The 15,961-nt window shown below is 36.7% G+C and overlaps 2 protein-coding genes and 1 non-coding gene across 6 annotated transcripts in view; 2 read left to right on the forward strand and 1 right to left on the reverse strand.

Moving 5' to 3' along the window:
* Positions 1–15,925, reverse strand: part of LOC139983144 (farnesyl pyrophosphate synthase-like) — a 47,784-nt gene extending 31,859 nt beyond the window's left edge. The window contains exons 1-8 of one of the 4 annotated variants that reach the window (XM_071996523.1): positions 15,791–15,925; positions 10,978–11,207; positions 7,884–8,025; positions 6,678–6,818; positions 4,823–4,903; positions 3,215–3,334; positions 2,401–2,495; positions 759–831 (exon numbers count right to left, since the gene is read on the reverse strand). In XM_071996523.1, coding sequence (XP_071852624.1) covers positions 759–831; positions 2,401–2,495; positions 3,215–3,334; positions 4,823–4,903; positions 6,678–6,818; positions 7,884–8,025; positions 10,978–11,204 — 879 coding nt within the window. In that variant the 5' untranslated portion in view covers positions 11,205–11,207; positions 15,791–15,925. Of the gene's footprint in view, positions 1–758; positions 832–2,400; positions 2,496–3,214; positions 3,335–4,822; positions 4,904–6,677; positions 6,819–7,883; positions 8,026–9,119; positions 10,462–10,977; positions 11,208–15,487 lie in introns of those variants that run through there. The other 3 variants (XM_071996521.1, XM_071996522.1, XM_071996524.1) reach the window with 3 other exon arrangements.
* The window catches only part of LOC139983148 (dnaJ homolog subfamily C member 25-like), a 376,890-nt gene that overhangs the window by 64,049 nt on the left and 296,880 nt on the right, over positions 1–15,961 (forward strand). The window lies entirely within an intron of this gene.
* On the forward strand, positions 7,564–7,636 carry Trnac-aca (transfer RNA cysteine (anticodon ACA)). The gene has a single exon. It is a non-coding gene; the product is annotated as a tRNA-Cys (tRNA).

The raw sequence follows: 15,961 nt of genomic DNA on the forward strand, positions 1-15,961 counted from the left end.
GGTCGTGTCACTCTTACGACCTGGGACCATTTTCGGAGACCTTTACACAGTACAGACTATATGCACGTTAGGACACTGATAGGACAGCCCCTCTGATAAAGTCCTGGAGAGCCCTGTTACATGTGAAGGCCATATGGCTTAAACTACTAATTTAACAACGCCACTGGATTTACCTGTAGTTTGTCTGGGTTTCGCTTTGGCAGGTTGTTGCTTATGACTGTAATATATACTTATTCATATATATATATATTCATATGTAAATATGTTCATATATATTCATATATATATTCATTTATATATATTCATATTCATAAGACGTTAACCTTGCATAAAAAAGTTCCCAAAAGTATTATTAAAAGAAATCATTCTTACTTCATTGTTCTTTTTCTTTAAGAAATCCTCTTCTACTTTTAATAAGAACTTAAACTTATTAGCAAAATTAGAATAGTTTGGTTTAGAATTGTCTAATTTTACAATTAAATATATAATATTTTGCATTTGGTATGAAAAATTGATTGGATGTCTTAAGTAATCGATTAACCCAAAGTGAATTTTTAAGGGGTCCATTATAAAATTATCTTTTACACATGTTTCAGACGTTTCTCTCCAAAAATATATTCATATTAATATTCATATTAATATTCATATATTTTCTTTCATACCGTGTCAATATCATGTGAAACCGCGTTACACCAAATTTTCAGACTGACTGAATACCTGAAAGCTGCTTTTGGGCTATAACGACACAAATGACTCACCATGTACATCGCCAGGGCAACGGGCAGGTAGAAAGAATAAAAAGCTGTCTTCCATTTCACTATTGCATCATATCTGTCAAATAAAGAGAAAGTTAAAATAAAATTAACCACTGGGGTAAAGAAATTTCCTTGTAGCATATCAGTTAAACACACAACCTCTCCCTCCCTAACCCATCCCAACCCTCGCCCCTACATGCTTGTTCTTCTAACATAACACTCACATCTTTTCAATTTTCCGTCGAAAGAACGGCAATCAAATCCCGATGAAAGAGCTCCCTGACATTTTGATGATACTTTTTGATTATCTGAAAGCTCAAGTTAAGATGACGATGTAGTAAAATACATCCTCCTTTCAACTTCACACAAAACTTCAAAAGTAGTTATTAGCACGACCTTCCGTTAAGACCTAATTTATAGTAGAAATATGCCTTCAAATGCACCATTCACCGTCTGAAATTCCATTTTTTTTCTGTTTCTGGAGGAGGGACCCAATACCCCTTTACGTGGGATTTGACTTCAACCACTCCAGAGTCACATCCCCCCCCCTCACCCTCTCCTTCAAATACCCTGGATATGCTTCTGTCCCTTCCAGAAAGTTTTGTACCCCTATCTAAGTCATTCAGTAGAAATCTAGAATCCGGCAGACCACCCAACCCCCTTCCCCACCCTATGAAATGCATGCCACTGACAGGTGGTTCGTGTCACGACTCGTTTACGACATTGACAGGGTCTCCATGAGCAGCAAGTAGGCAAAAAAGTTTAAGTAGGCTTTATAAAGTGTCCTAAAGCAGGTTCAGGGATATATCAAAAGCCAACAGCCCCCCCTCCAAGAAAATATTAATTAATTTTTTTAATCATGCTGCGAAAGTGTCCATTAGCTATAGGGTGCATCCTAAACCCCGCCGTTTGTACTGAACGGCAGGTTTTTTCCAGTTGGTTTGCTGAGTGATCAGTCCCATCTTTTCACAAATTAGTTCAGCTGCCTATTCGTCTATAATGCAACTCATCACACAGCTAGTAGCCAAATCACTATCAGATCAAGGCAGATATGGCAAGGTGTGAACAAATCAACTCTTCTACAAACTCAACAGTCTGTTTGCAGGAAAGATAAAGTTTCAGTAAGTTGAAGTCAAGAGAGCTGAAAAATGCAACTTATTGGTTAATGGACTAATTCTCGTCATGTCTTTTGAAGACTTTAATACTCCAAGAGTTATATATGAAACTGATATAATAATATACAAATAATGAATGGTTATGAGTGCAATAGTGCAAATATTTCATGAGCTGAAAGATGGAATGTTCCATTCAACGAGGCGCAGCCGATTTGAATGGAACAAATTACATCTTTCAACGAATGAAATATTTGCAATATTGCACGAATGGAAACCATTCATTATTTGTTTTATACAACACCTTCAAATTTGGATATAATTGGATGTAAAATGCACTCATGCAACAGATTGTTTTGAACAGACCGGTTTCTCTGCTCTCTTACCATTGAAAAAAGTGCTATCAAAAAAGTATAACACATGGTTCTATTTCAAAGAGTGCAATAGAGCGGAATTTGCATGCAATCGACGAGCAATTGACCAATCAAATGGCCGGAATATAATTAGGTTTTGTATAATATATAATAACTCACCTCTCTTGAGTATATCTGTCAAGATTATTGTCCCCTTCGCATGTCTCGGAGGTCATCAGGTCTAACGCCTGTCCAACGATCGTTTGGTAGTTAGTCTTTTCGATAGAAAAAAATCGAAATGATATAAGTCAGAGGTTATTGCCTTACAACACTTTTAAAGACTAAACGATACCCACCTTGGTTAAGAATAGAAATATTGAAAACGGATGGAAACAGTTTATCGAGTCCCTCTCGTAGCCGGCTGAAAGAGGACCAACGTTTGTCACGATCACAGAAATTGTATCCACGTTTCATGTGGATCTTCCTGACACTTTTATTTTATTTATTTCTCTCTTTCTCTGTGCTGCTAGCCCCCCCCCCCCAACCCCCACCCCATGCACACCCACTCCTCTCTAAGCACTACACTTCTACTAAGGAATCAAAAATATGCTGAGATAACAGTTTGACACTGTTCACATATTAGTATTATACCTATGGTACCACCACTTTCACAATTATGTATTTGTAGGTATTGTATGTATTAATGCAGATTAATGCAAATTAAGGCAGAAAGTTTTGTAACCGTTCTGATCTAAGCGATACACATCTCCATACCATGTGTTATCAAAACGTTTCGCAATGTACTTCAGAAATGTTATAGAATGTTTCCTACATCTTTTATTTTGGCTATGTATAAAGCTGCCATTACTGAACCATGGAAGGAAGCAGTTATCCTTATGACTAAAGTTTCAACACACAACAAGCCTGATATGGATTATATATATAGCAAAAGGTTAGGCCGAACATTTCCAAACTGTTTTGTGTGTTAGGTTACCTCATGGAAGAGTTCAAGTATGTTAACATAGTATGGCTCTGAGCTGATGTGCTTCTTCAGTAGCTTGTAGATGGCTGCTTCCACGTAGAAAGAATCGTTTATTGCATCGTGACCTTTGACCTGAGCAGAGGGAAATAAAACAAAAGGCTATTATGTATGAGTATGATTAGGGTGTGGTAGTCACGTACATCGATGGCTGGTTGTGTTTACAATGGCTTTGTAGTACTTTCAAGCACTCTAGTAGTACTTGAATAATTTTCTTGTTTACAATTACGTTGTAGTACTTTCAAGTATTACTCAGCACTCTAGTAGTACTTGAATAATTTTTATGTTTTCAATTGCGTTGTAGTACTTTCAAGTATTACTCAGCACTCTAGTAGTACTTGAATAATTTTTTACGAGTACTAGCTTGTACTCACAGTGGTGTTTTGAAAGCAAACTACTGCAGCTTATATTAAGTGCAATCGGCATCCAGAAACTACTTGAATTGAAATGACGAGATTGTAATAAATTGTCATTTCAACATTTTTTCAGAAAATTTTTGAATTGTAAGCTTGCAGAGAAAAGTCAGTATTTGAATAGCGTAAAGATATTCTTATTTTGATCGCACTTATAAGCTGCTGTAGCAAGCAGCCCAGACTTAATCCATCAAATCAAAGTTTGTCAGACTAGAATTTAATCTGAATTCCTACCACATATTAGATAATACAGCACAAAGTGTATCAAAGTTTGCTCTCGAAATGTGATGGATGGGTTATTAACATTTTTAAATGTCTGTAGAGTGTTTGAAAACATTCCGGAGATATAGATGGAATGACGTTAGTTACTTTCATGCACTGTGCTCGAGTGTTTTTGCTTGGCTTGAAACATTAAAAGTCGAGAAACATTGATGATGCAACAACAGAGCCATAGCTAATAGATGTCACATCTTTGACTAATATTTCAAAGTTTTCATCAACTGAAATCATATTGCCAAAAATTTGTCGGCAAAGAAAGGATAGAATTTTATTTTTTTCAAAGAATTCTTGTAGGAGGGGAGAGGAGGGGGTGTATGTGGGATTGTTGGAGGAGACAATTTTCAAGACTACTCCACAGTTTCTGTGCCAAAACAAGTGAGGAAAAACCACAAAGTCACAGTATCAGTACTGAGGTGCATCACAAGTGGTCTGCTGGTCAGAGTCGTCTGGAGGTGCCGGTCACCAAGACAAACAGCTATGGGAACAGAGCATTATGCATGGCTGGGCCACGCCTCTGGAATGAGCTGCCAGCTGAACTCAGAACTGATTCTAGTCCAACAACATTCAAGTCAAAGCTGAAAACCTACCTATTTAGACAGCATTACTGCAATTTATAAACTGTGTATTCAACTCTATTCATGTGCAGTACTCCCAACACACTCAAACGTTCTTTTTTTTATTCTTCATACTCATCTATATTGTATTTTATTCTGCAGTTTTACTACATATTATGTGTCATATATTTTTTTTACTGTTACATAGTATTTTAGAGCACTTTTGTGGATTTTACTCTTTATAAAATAAAATAAATTATTAAACATTATTATTAAGTGGATGAGAAGTACTGTACGGTTTAAAAGGTTTAACTTACCTTAAGATACCAGCAGGGACTGCCTCTCCTAGTCTTCGACTGATCCATCATGTCATCAGCGATGAGGAAATATGATTGAAGCTAGAAGAGAAGGAGGAATTGCAGACGAAAGAGTAAAAGACTATGAAATATGATTGAAGCTACAAGAGACGGAGGAATTGCCCACGTAAAGGAGTAAAAAGACTATGAAATATGATTGAAGCAACCATAGAAGGAGGAATTGTCAGCTTAAAGAGTTTAGACTACCAAATATGGCTCTATGGGATATTGTGTGCATTACTGATCATAGAGAATTGAATGAATATACAAACTCCTATAATTCACTGAAAACTTTGCTGTGGACAATATTGTATACTAGACTTTACAGTGTAAAGTGAATACACTGTGATAATATTAAATATATATATATATATATATATATATATTTATATATATATGTATATATTTATATATGTTTATATACAGTACTGTGGAAATCTGCCACGCTAGCTATTCTGTGGTCCCTTCCAAACTTACACACCATCTCTGCACCATGGTGGTTCATGGTCATAATGTAAAGCTTTGGAGAAGTTAAGTGTGCTGTCTAGCTATGCACACCATCATAACACACTATGTGCTTCAGTTAAAACTAGAAATGATTTTAGCATAACTCACTGCTATGGCCTTCTGTTATAACTATAGGAATATGTGATAAAGATTCCATCCTTCAGTCTGGGATGACCAGGCCTCAAAATTCAGGCTATTTACTGGCTATAAAATGCCAGAGGATATAGCTATGGAATTCTAGACCTGATATTGCTTTAAGAGCATCTAGTAAATTTTCAATCTCCACACACCAACCAAACACCAATATTTGTTTGCTTTCATTATAATGCCCTCAACAACCATACAAGTAAACAATCCTACCACCAGTTAGTCTAGTTTAACTTTAGGAGTATATACTAAAATTACAACCTCCACACACCATCAAAACACCAATATTTGTTTGTTATTATCATTACATAGTCTTCCCATACAAGTAACACACTCCTAACACTAAGTTATTCTGTTTTACATTTAGGAGTATCTGGTAAACTTACCAGCTCCACACACCATCCAAACACCAATATTTTTGTTGTTGTTATCATTACATAGTCTTCCCATACAAGTAACACAATCCTAACACCTGTTAGTCTGTTTTAACTTTAGGAGTATTTACTAAATTTACAACCTCCACACACCATCCAAACACCAATATTTGTTGGTTATTATAACATAGTCTTCGACAAACATACCAATAACACAATCCTAACACCAGTTATTCTGTTTTTTACTTTAAGAGTCTATCTAAACTTACCAGTTCCACACACCATCCTAACACCAGTTATTCTGTTTTTACTGTAGGAGTCTATCTAAACTTACCAGCTCCACACACCATCCTAACACCAGTTATTGTTTTTACTGTAGGAGTCTATCTAAACTTACCAGCTCCACACACCATCCTAACACCAGTTATTCTGTGTTTTACTGTAGGAGTCTATCTAAACTTACCAGCTCCACACACCATCCTAACACCAGTTATTCTGTTTTTACTGTAGGAGTCTATCTAAACTTACCAGCTCCACACACCATCCTAACACCAGTTATTCTGTTTTTACTGTAGGAGTCTATCTAAACTTACCAGCTCCACACACCATCCTAACACCAGTTATTCTGTTTTTACTGTAGGACTCTATCTAAACTTACCAGCTCCACACACCATCCTAACACCAGTTATTCTGTTTTTACTGTAGGAGTCTATCTAAACTTACCAGCTCCACACACCATCCTAACACCAGTTATTCTGTTTTTACTGTAGGAGTCTATCTAAACTTACCAGCTCCACACACCATCCTAACACCATGGCCTTCTCTAAATTTGCATCCGTCAGCTGTGAAGAAGATGCCAAGTACCTAAAAGAAGATATAACCGATAAACCTCTGTTTCGCTTTCCATGTGGGACGTTGTAACTCAAGACCTGCAAAATTGATATCAAATGAAAAAAAAAAAATAAAAACAAGTGATATTAATAAAATTTGATATTTAAGCGAGGACCGACTTGATTAACAGTTGAATATTACAAAATGGCTAAAGTCTGTTCTTATTTGAATTGAATTTGAATTTATTGTCCTCAATCGGAAACTCGGCATACACAGGTCGTTAACGTAAAAAGAAAAGAAACAAAGAGAAAAGCAATAGTATAAGTATCAATAGACTGCGATACACATACAGTAATACAAACATATATACAGCAAGTCCTACAAATAAGAAACTTATCTTCTCACTTGTGAATTAAATATATGGATAGAATTAGGCACAAATGAGTATCTTTAGCGGCCCCTAAGTGTACATGGTGGGTACAAACGCAGTCCAGAGCGGTTGTAATTATAGTGCTGAAACAAAGGGTGTGTTGGGTCTTGCATGATATATATATATATATATTCCTTCTCATTACGTTTTCATTTATATATATTCATTTGCCTTTGTCATTTACCTCCATTCCATTAACATAAAGTCTGTTCAAAGTATCTCTTTCGAGATCCGGCTTTAGGAATCACAAATGATTTTCAAGTAAGATAGCATCATGTTTGATCTCTAGAGTAAGGCAAAATATGTCACCAAAAACAGAACTAGCATTGTTCGATACAGGTGTCAAACGCCTACAGTGAAATTACTACCTTCCTAAACCGGTTTCGAACCTCTGGATAAATGTCATACAATCAGCGTCCATGGCCTAGTTGGTTAGGGTGTCCGCGTACAAAGCGGGAGGCCCGGGTTCGAATCCCGGTGGAGGCTGGAAGTTTTCATTTGCCTTTGCCGTTTACCTCCATTCCATTAACATATATATATATATATATATATATATATATATATATATATTATTCTTGACATAAATATTGGCATTATTCTTGTCATATTACTACGGTACAACATAGTACAGTACACACAACAGCATGTGAATCGGGTATGGCTACGTAGCAGGCCCATAAACTGTTACCTCCTGCACAGCTACGAAATGAGAAAAGCAGATAATATCACCAACCTCCTTAAATCTCAGAGCAGCTTGTTTAATCTCGGGATTAGCCAGATCATCCCCCGTCAAGTCATCTACCAGCCTCTCGAATAAATTACCAAACCTTGCAGCATCTTTACTGGCCTCCTCCTCAGATATCGCCATCCCAGAACTGTTGACCAAAAACAAAATAAAAAAATTGCAAGAAAAATTAACCCCAGGTGATCATGATAAATCGTGTAATACATACTTGTATGTAATACAGTATCTCATTCAGATTGTCTAACTGCGAGATATTTGTACAGTATTCAAGTGCACCTGACCACAGATCACAGTCTTTGCATGTTGATTGCATGTTGATTTCGTGTTGATTTCATGTTGATTTCGTGTTGATTTCATGTTGATTACATGTTGATTACATGTTGATCACATGTTGATTGCATTTTGAATGCATGTTGATTACATGTTACTACATACTTATTACATGTATCACAAATTACAGATACATGTAAAACCATAAGAACTTTAGTGCCTACTCTCTCAAAATTGAATTTGAAAAAATTTCACTTTCTGCCTGCAACACTTCCACAGAATTCATAATTGGGGAAAGTGTGCAGTTTGTACAGTAGGACTACTGTTCTTACAGAAGTTGTAAAAACGGTACTATGTACAGGGAAGAACTCATTGCTTAAAATGAGTTTATACAAGCAGTATTGGGAAAGGGTGGTGGGGTCCATGCCCCCTCCCCCTCTCCATCACCATTTGGGGGGTAATTAAATGTTCAGTCTGGGAGTTTTCAATATTGACAAGCATGTGGTAGCACAACCTTGCAATTACCTGTAGACATAATTATTGCCCTAATTTATAGTCTAAATATTTCTCAGACTCAAAACTTTCTTTTTTTTTGTATTTCTGGAAGTGGAGCACCAAACCTCCACTTCATGGTACTAGCATTTAGTAATCTCACAGCTGCACCCCTCAGTCCTAAAAAAAAAATAAAAAAAAATATGCCTACAACCCCTCCATAAAGGCTCATGTCCCTACCTTAAACTCAGTTGGCAAAAATTTGGAATCCACCCTTTCAACCCACCCACTCTTGAGAATTGCTGTGCACGTCAATCATTGCACGTGTAATAATTATGAAAAAAACACACGATAGTTAGCATTTGGATAATTGTAACTGAAATGGGGAAAAAACAAAAGAAACAATAACTAACAAAAACAAACATTTTAACCTGATTTACAAGAGAAAGTTAAAATACTCACACTTCCTTTGCCAGACCGTTCATGTTGAAATCCTCGATAACAAATTGACAACGAACACGTTCAATACACAGATTTGACTCCCAGTAGGCCTAATTTAGCAGCAGAAAAATCAGTCTTTTCGAACTACCAGACCGAAAAGTGGCAAAACTTACAGAGTATGCACTGTTTTAGTTAGTCATGAAAGGCTCTTAAATGTACAGTAACCCTTCCACAAATATATGCAGATATCACAAGAGCCTAGTGTTACATGACCTACTAGGCCGTGCTATATGTACAGAATACACTGCTCTGAAATGATGATGGAACTTGTCTATGAAGGCAGTGAAATAGCTGAAGAGTATGACAGCGTGTTGTAATAGAAAATGTCCACACTATCACCCAATCAGCTACCAAGGCTGATTTGCATAAATGACTAGGAACTGAAGAAACCTTGATTGGTTCCACTTAAGCACCTATTGTAGCCAAGCATGTATGGGTTCAGGGGTGCTGGTAGCCTAATCCCATAGATGGGAATTAATTCATGAAGAGAGGATAGACTTCTTAAACTGTCAGGGATCTACAAGTGTCTGAGGACTTCCTGTACAGGATGCTGGTGGGGGATACTAAACTTGGCTAATCCCTCAAAGATTTGCTGGTTTTGATTAATCATACACACACTGTATGATTTGATTACATTAACTATGTGTTATTAAATGGTATGTCACACACTGCATGATTTGATCACAATAACTACATGTGCAACAAATTTTAGTGTAACTGCACGGACCTTTATGACTTTTCTTAGATCTTGATGAAGATCCAATGCACATTTATTTAACATACTTACAGTATGTCAAACAACATTTCATAGTTGGTCAGTTGCTAACCAGTATTGATCACTGAAGGTTGCCTTTTTGTCTGATGGGACTTCAAGGTATGCTATATTGGCCCCAAAATATGCTAGATATTCAAATCTATGGTCACCTTTGGTCAAAATTTCTTAAACTGTTTATAATTACAACCTACAAGGAAATTTTTCTCACCTGGGACGTTGTCATCTTGTGTGTTCCTTAAAAAAATGTTCTGAGAACAGTTTGGAGAGTAAAGACCTTCAGGAAAGTACTTGTTGGAAACTTCTAGCAATTATAGCATGCTATAATTTGGGGCCTGTACTGACTACCTTTAAACACTTCCTCTGTACATCTAGGTGCTTTTGTTCTGTCGGCTTGTTTAAAGACTGTAACAAACTTGTTTGTAAACCACAGGGCCTTGCTTGCTGTTCACATTTATAAAATTCAGCAGCTCTGAAACACAGTACAGTACCTGAGAACTTCTACACCAATGATTTATATTTTTTATTTTTTTATTTTATTATACAAGATAAACTGTTACACTAGTTTATATTAACATTAGAGGAAATTGAATTGCTGAATATTAATTGCCGAAAAAAGAAAAAAAGAAGAAAAAAAACAAAAATAAAAGGGGAAAACGGGGAAACGTGACAAAGCTTAATTTAACATCATATACTGTACACGTGCAAAGTCAGCTTCAAGTTCACAGAATCTCATGACCTCTTCAACTCAGTTAAGAAAAGAGAGGGCAGCATTGCAATATACATTGAGTCTGTTACACTAGTTTACCTTAACATTAATAGAGGAAATTGCTCCTACATTGTATTCACGATGAACCCTTTTCCTGGTGGGAAAAATATGCCAAAAGGCCACAAATTTCAGAAATCTTTACATATGATGTAAAACAGTATCGTCAGGTGCCTTTTTTTCCATTTATTATTGCAGCTACTGGTCAAACACTAGAAGGGCATTCAAGCCCCCGAAAATTGAAAGGATTTTAAAGTTTTACAGTGAAGGCAAACACTTACTTTAGTCTTATGAAACACTTTGTTCTCTGAGAAAGAGCAAGAATTCTCTGTTTCCTTGGCGACAGAATTTCTCTGAGTTCCAAACGATGGCGATGACAATTTTGTGGAAAGGTCCGGATCGACGACGACGACGACTTTCTCAGAAACGTGTGCAGGAGGTTTGTGCAAGGGCTCCCTCTTTTTATGCCAACTTGAAGTTGATGACAAACGATTTGGAACAACTTCATAACCTGATGAAATAAAGAATCAATCTACAAATCAATCAATGGATACATTCAAATCAATGAGCCAATCAATCAATTTACGAAACAATCCATCCATCCATTCACCTATCTTCACTCGTTATTAATTGAGTCAATAATCAATAAACGATTCAAACTATCAAAAAATTATTCAAACAGCCAATTAATCAATCAATGCATAAATTAATAAAACCAACCAATCAATTTAATCAATATAATCAAACTATTATCTGATTTGGTTTAAACTTTTTGCTGCTTGTAATTTTGTAGTAATTTTGAGTGAAAACATAAAATTTGAACTCACAGCCACAGTTCAGGATTCCATGTTACAAGGCTATTGTTACACCCTATGAAGGTAATTTTACAGTCACTTTAATTTAACAGATATTCTCTTTGCCAAATTTTTGGTTAACTTTCAATTGTATACTGTAACTTTGAAGAAAAAAAATCCAACATTATTTGCAATACAATTTGCATGACTTTAGACATGTTCATTTTTAAACAATACATTTTTTTGGGAAAAATGTTTGAATGGTTTTAGTTCACCTTCTAAGTTATTAAAAACAATGTACTGATTAACAAATTGTCAGTGGAAACAAAGGTTTCAACTTTGGAAATAAAATATAAATTTACATTCAATTGATCAACATTTAAAAGGATATCTTTGTTGATTTTTTTGTTAAATATTTTGCTTAACCATATATATTTAAAACACCTTTGTTCATGAAAAGATCTAAACTCAAGAAAAGCAGTTCCTAACCACATTTTTTCTTTTGGTAACCCCAAAAAAGATGACTGATTACAGTCCATGCAGCCTTACAAATATGTTGGTATTTATCTATTTGAATCACACACTGTACAGTCTTAAGTATGTAGAGAAGAGTTGAATTTTCTTCTGACAGGTGAGCTAATATTGGTCTACAACTGTAGGATTAAGCTATTTGTGTTTGGTGGGGAAGGGGAGGAGGGAAGGGGGTGGGGAGACAAGCCTGATTGGCTCCGGCAAGTAAGCATTCCAAAAGTATTGGAAAAAAACAGACCAATACTTTTTAAACAATGCAGAAAAGGGAACAGAAGAAAAGCAAATATTTACAAAACAGAAGCTTTACTAAATAAAAATGATCACAAGGAGGGGAAGCTGAAAATACTGCAAGGCTGCCCCAGCCCTGGCAATACAACCCTCCTGGGAGGAGAATTTAGCCAAGAAAAGTGACAAAAATTCACTTCCCTGTGGCCGGACTGTTCCCCGGAAGAGATCTTTACTTTGGGAGTCTTGCTCACAAGTCCTCTCACTATCGGGTTCCAAAACGAAAAGAGACCCCCTTCCTCTGCCAGAACCCAGGCCTCCTTCCAGTTTAAACCAATAGCAATTTGTTCATTATGTCAGCTCTTTGTCATGCTTCTATAGCTACAGTGTGGAGATTTTCACACTAGTATTCATAGATAAAATATTCTTAATACTTAGAATGCTACTTTAAGAGCACATTGGTGATGAACAGGGCTCCCAATTGTTCATGATAATCATGGTTGCTTTATAAATCCGAATCAAAAAAAAAAAAAAACGGAAGAGAGGAAAAACCTGTTTTTTCTTTTTACCCCTCTTTATTTATTGTATAAAACCTCTTTAGGTAGGTTAGAGGTGGACAAACAGTTTGCTGTAAAGCACATCTTTAAATGATTGACATATCAGGCACTCATATCTCCTTAAGCATGACTGTTGTCATTGTTTGATAATTATCTGTATGCAAAAACCATCAGCTCATCCAAGTACAGGATAACCACGATTATACAGTTTTCATGAAAATGTTATAAATGAATTGTATTCATGTTTTTATTTCAGTACAAAGTTCTGTTTTATTCATCTGTATTCAGCAGTGTTGCCGGACTGTGGAATGGGGGGAGAGGTCGACACAACAAAATGAGAGGAACATTTGGGGATGGGTAATGGAATGCTGGTATTGCAACCTGGCACCACATGTGATAGTGGGAGCGAGTGCAGCATGAAGTTATCAGCTTCAAATCAGCAGAATTTTGGATGTATACATTACTAGAAACCAAATACTTTTGTACCTCCCGACATTTTTTTTTTCATTTTGGGGTGGCACCATGGGGTGAGGGGTGGGGGCAGTACATTTTCTCGGGAGCCGCATGTGCCTCCCCCATGCCTAACCCCCCTTATAGACAATAACCTGGTATGTGTTTTGCTTCTGAGGCGGTAAGGTAGAACATTCGTCTCTCAAGTAGAGTAGTTCTGCTGCCATTGCTGAGCTTATGATACATAAATTATCTCTTTTTGCTAAAAATATGCATGAAAGAGCAATCGCATGGCTTTAAAGAAATGTTTGGGCCCCAGGTAAGTACTTCGAGTACTGAGGCGTACCAATAAATAAAGAAGGGGCACTGGTGAAGTTTTGTTCACATGATGGTGGGGCAAATTAAGGTGCTTGGGATGGGAGAACAAAAACTGTCTGAAAGTGGAAGAGGCATGCCCCCCTAGGCCCTAGCCTGGTTACCTGACTGCTGGGGAGGGGTTAATATTCAATTGGAGCCATATAGTCACCTTAGACAAATGGTCAGTGAGTGATGACTGATACACACCTTGCAAAGTCATGCTGAGGTAAAATATTTTCTTGAACATTTTTACTGCACAATTAAGTTCTACAATTTAAACTTAAGCTCACAGACAGATCTTCGAAAAAATTTCTGCATTTAACTGAAAGGTACCTCACAGTAAAGAAACAACCAAGTAGCCGCTGTTGCTGTGTATAAGTTGATGATGTAGGTGCTTGGAAAATAGGTCAAATCCCAATCATATCACATCTGCAAAACGATTTAGGATAGAACTTCCCACAAAATATATTTCTCTGTACTTTCTGACTATGTTCTATGGGTGTATCAGATGATCCTAATGGAAACAGATACTGTACATACATACTTGCACAATAAAAGTCAAGATGGAAGAATAATTAGATAACCTCTCTACAAATATCCTACTGTCCCCACCCCCATCCCCTCCCCACCCCATTAATGGTTATCTGGCTTCCTTTAAATATGTGGCTTAACAATGATTAACATGGTGTTTCTAATTTTTTACAATGTTGACGCCTTAAAGGGTGTGAAGACTTGTGCAAAAAGAAACGTCTCATGCCGGTTATCTGACCAAGTTTCGAATGAGGTGTAACAGAAGTGTTAGACACCACCATCGATCCCAGAAAATACACACACAGCTTGCTACCGTCGGTAATTAGACACTAGTGTACAGTCAATACATACAGCTACGGTCAATACCCACAACACAGTGTACATAGCAGCATGGACATCTCAGGTCTAGATAACGGATAACAAGGTATCACTTTTCATTACTGTCTGCATTTTGTAGCGACAAGAAGAAAACGTCAATTGCAAGCAATGGAAAGTTAACTTTTTCAGAGCGAGGCACACGGTTTGGGCGAGTATTCAATGCCTTTAATTGAAGAATATTAAAGTTATAATGGAACGTGGCAACATTACAGACGTAGGCCTACGTGTACTGCAAGATTTTTAGCAGTCTGCCACGGTACATTGTTGTCTACTTACAATAAAACAGCATGTAGCCTCTTTCTTCTGTTAAATACTAAATTGTTTTCATTTTGTAAAATTAATCTCCATATTGTGCAGCAACTCTTAAATGTCTTCAGTGATGGACGGTGACTCACATGTGCATACTTAAAGTTGTCATGAAATACAATTTATCATTTCTTAACTGCAAAAAGGCTGTAAACATTAACCCCAACCAATAAATCTTCATCGTCACTTGCTTGGAAGGTGCAACAAGGACTCCATCATGTTGCATCTAATGCTTTAATTCTGAAGTAGCAATTTCAAATCAGTTAGGCCTGTATAGACCCTAGGCCTACTGTACTTGGCAAACTGCAAGAGCAGACTGTCATCTGAGGTCCATGAAAGTTTGTTATCACTATTACTTGAGTTGAATTCTACTTTTTAGCCTAGCAATTTGACATAGCCTAGGCCTAGATATTACTGTAGATTTACTACAATGATAATTTATACAACAATAACTTTATAATTATAGTTATACTAGGATAGTGGTAGAACTAGTAGTAGTAGGAGCCTACTCAGATGTCAGATAACTTGTGCTAGCCAGGCTAAGTAAGCCATAGGCCTAGCCTACTGTATATCGCCCGTCTGTCTCTAACAAGTAACAGTGAAATGTCAAAGGCCTGACGTAGTCTAACAGTAAATCTAATAAGGACTGAAACTTCGGTTACATCCTACGAGTTGTCGATTTTTTCAGCAAAATCAAACCGTATTTCGTTTTCTTGTCACCTTGAAAATGTCGTTAACTGGACAGTATGCTTCCGCAGATAGACCTAGACACTAATAAGTGTAGCTACGTCCCAGCGCAGCAGTACAGATCCAGCAGTAACAAACTGTTTCGTGGAACCAATTTTTTTTTTTATAAAAACATGTTTAATATTCTTTTTCGCTTTCCATTCCGCATACATATGCCCTTAGAAGTGACTCAAATTTCTGTGTACTTATTTATATTTTTTAGTCAAAGAATTTCTTACAATCTGGGAAATTATTTAGGTACTTCATTGCCTAACGTTAAGACTGCACGAAAAGTAATAGTGTAGGTGGACGCTTTTGGGTGAGTTGTTGGTCTTCAAATTGCTGCCAGGCACAAGCCGGAAGTAGCTTTGATCAAGTTCTGCGATAGCATCCTGTTATGCACACAAAAC

This window comes from Apostichopus japonicus, chromosome 16 (genome assembly GCF_037975245.1).
Source record: "Apostichopus japonicus isolate 1M-3 chromosome 16, ASM3797524v1, whole genome shotgun sequence".
NCBI classification, from domain to species: Eukaryota; Metazoa; Echinodermata; class Holothuroidea; order Aspidochirotida; family Stichopodidae; genus Apostichopus; species Apostichopus japonicus.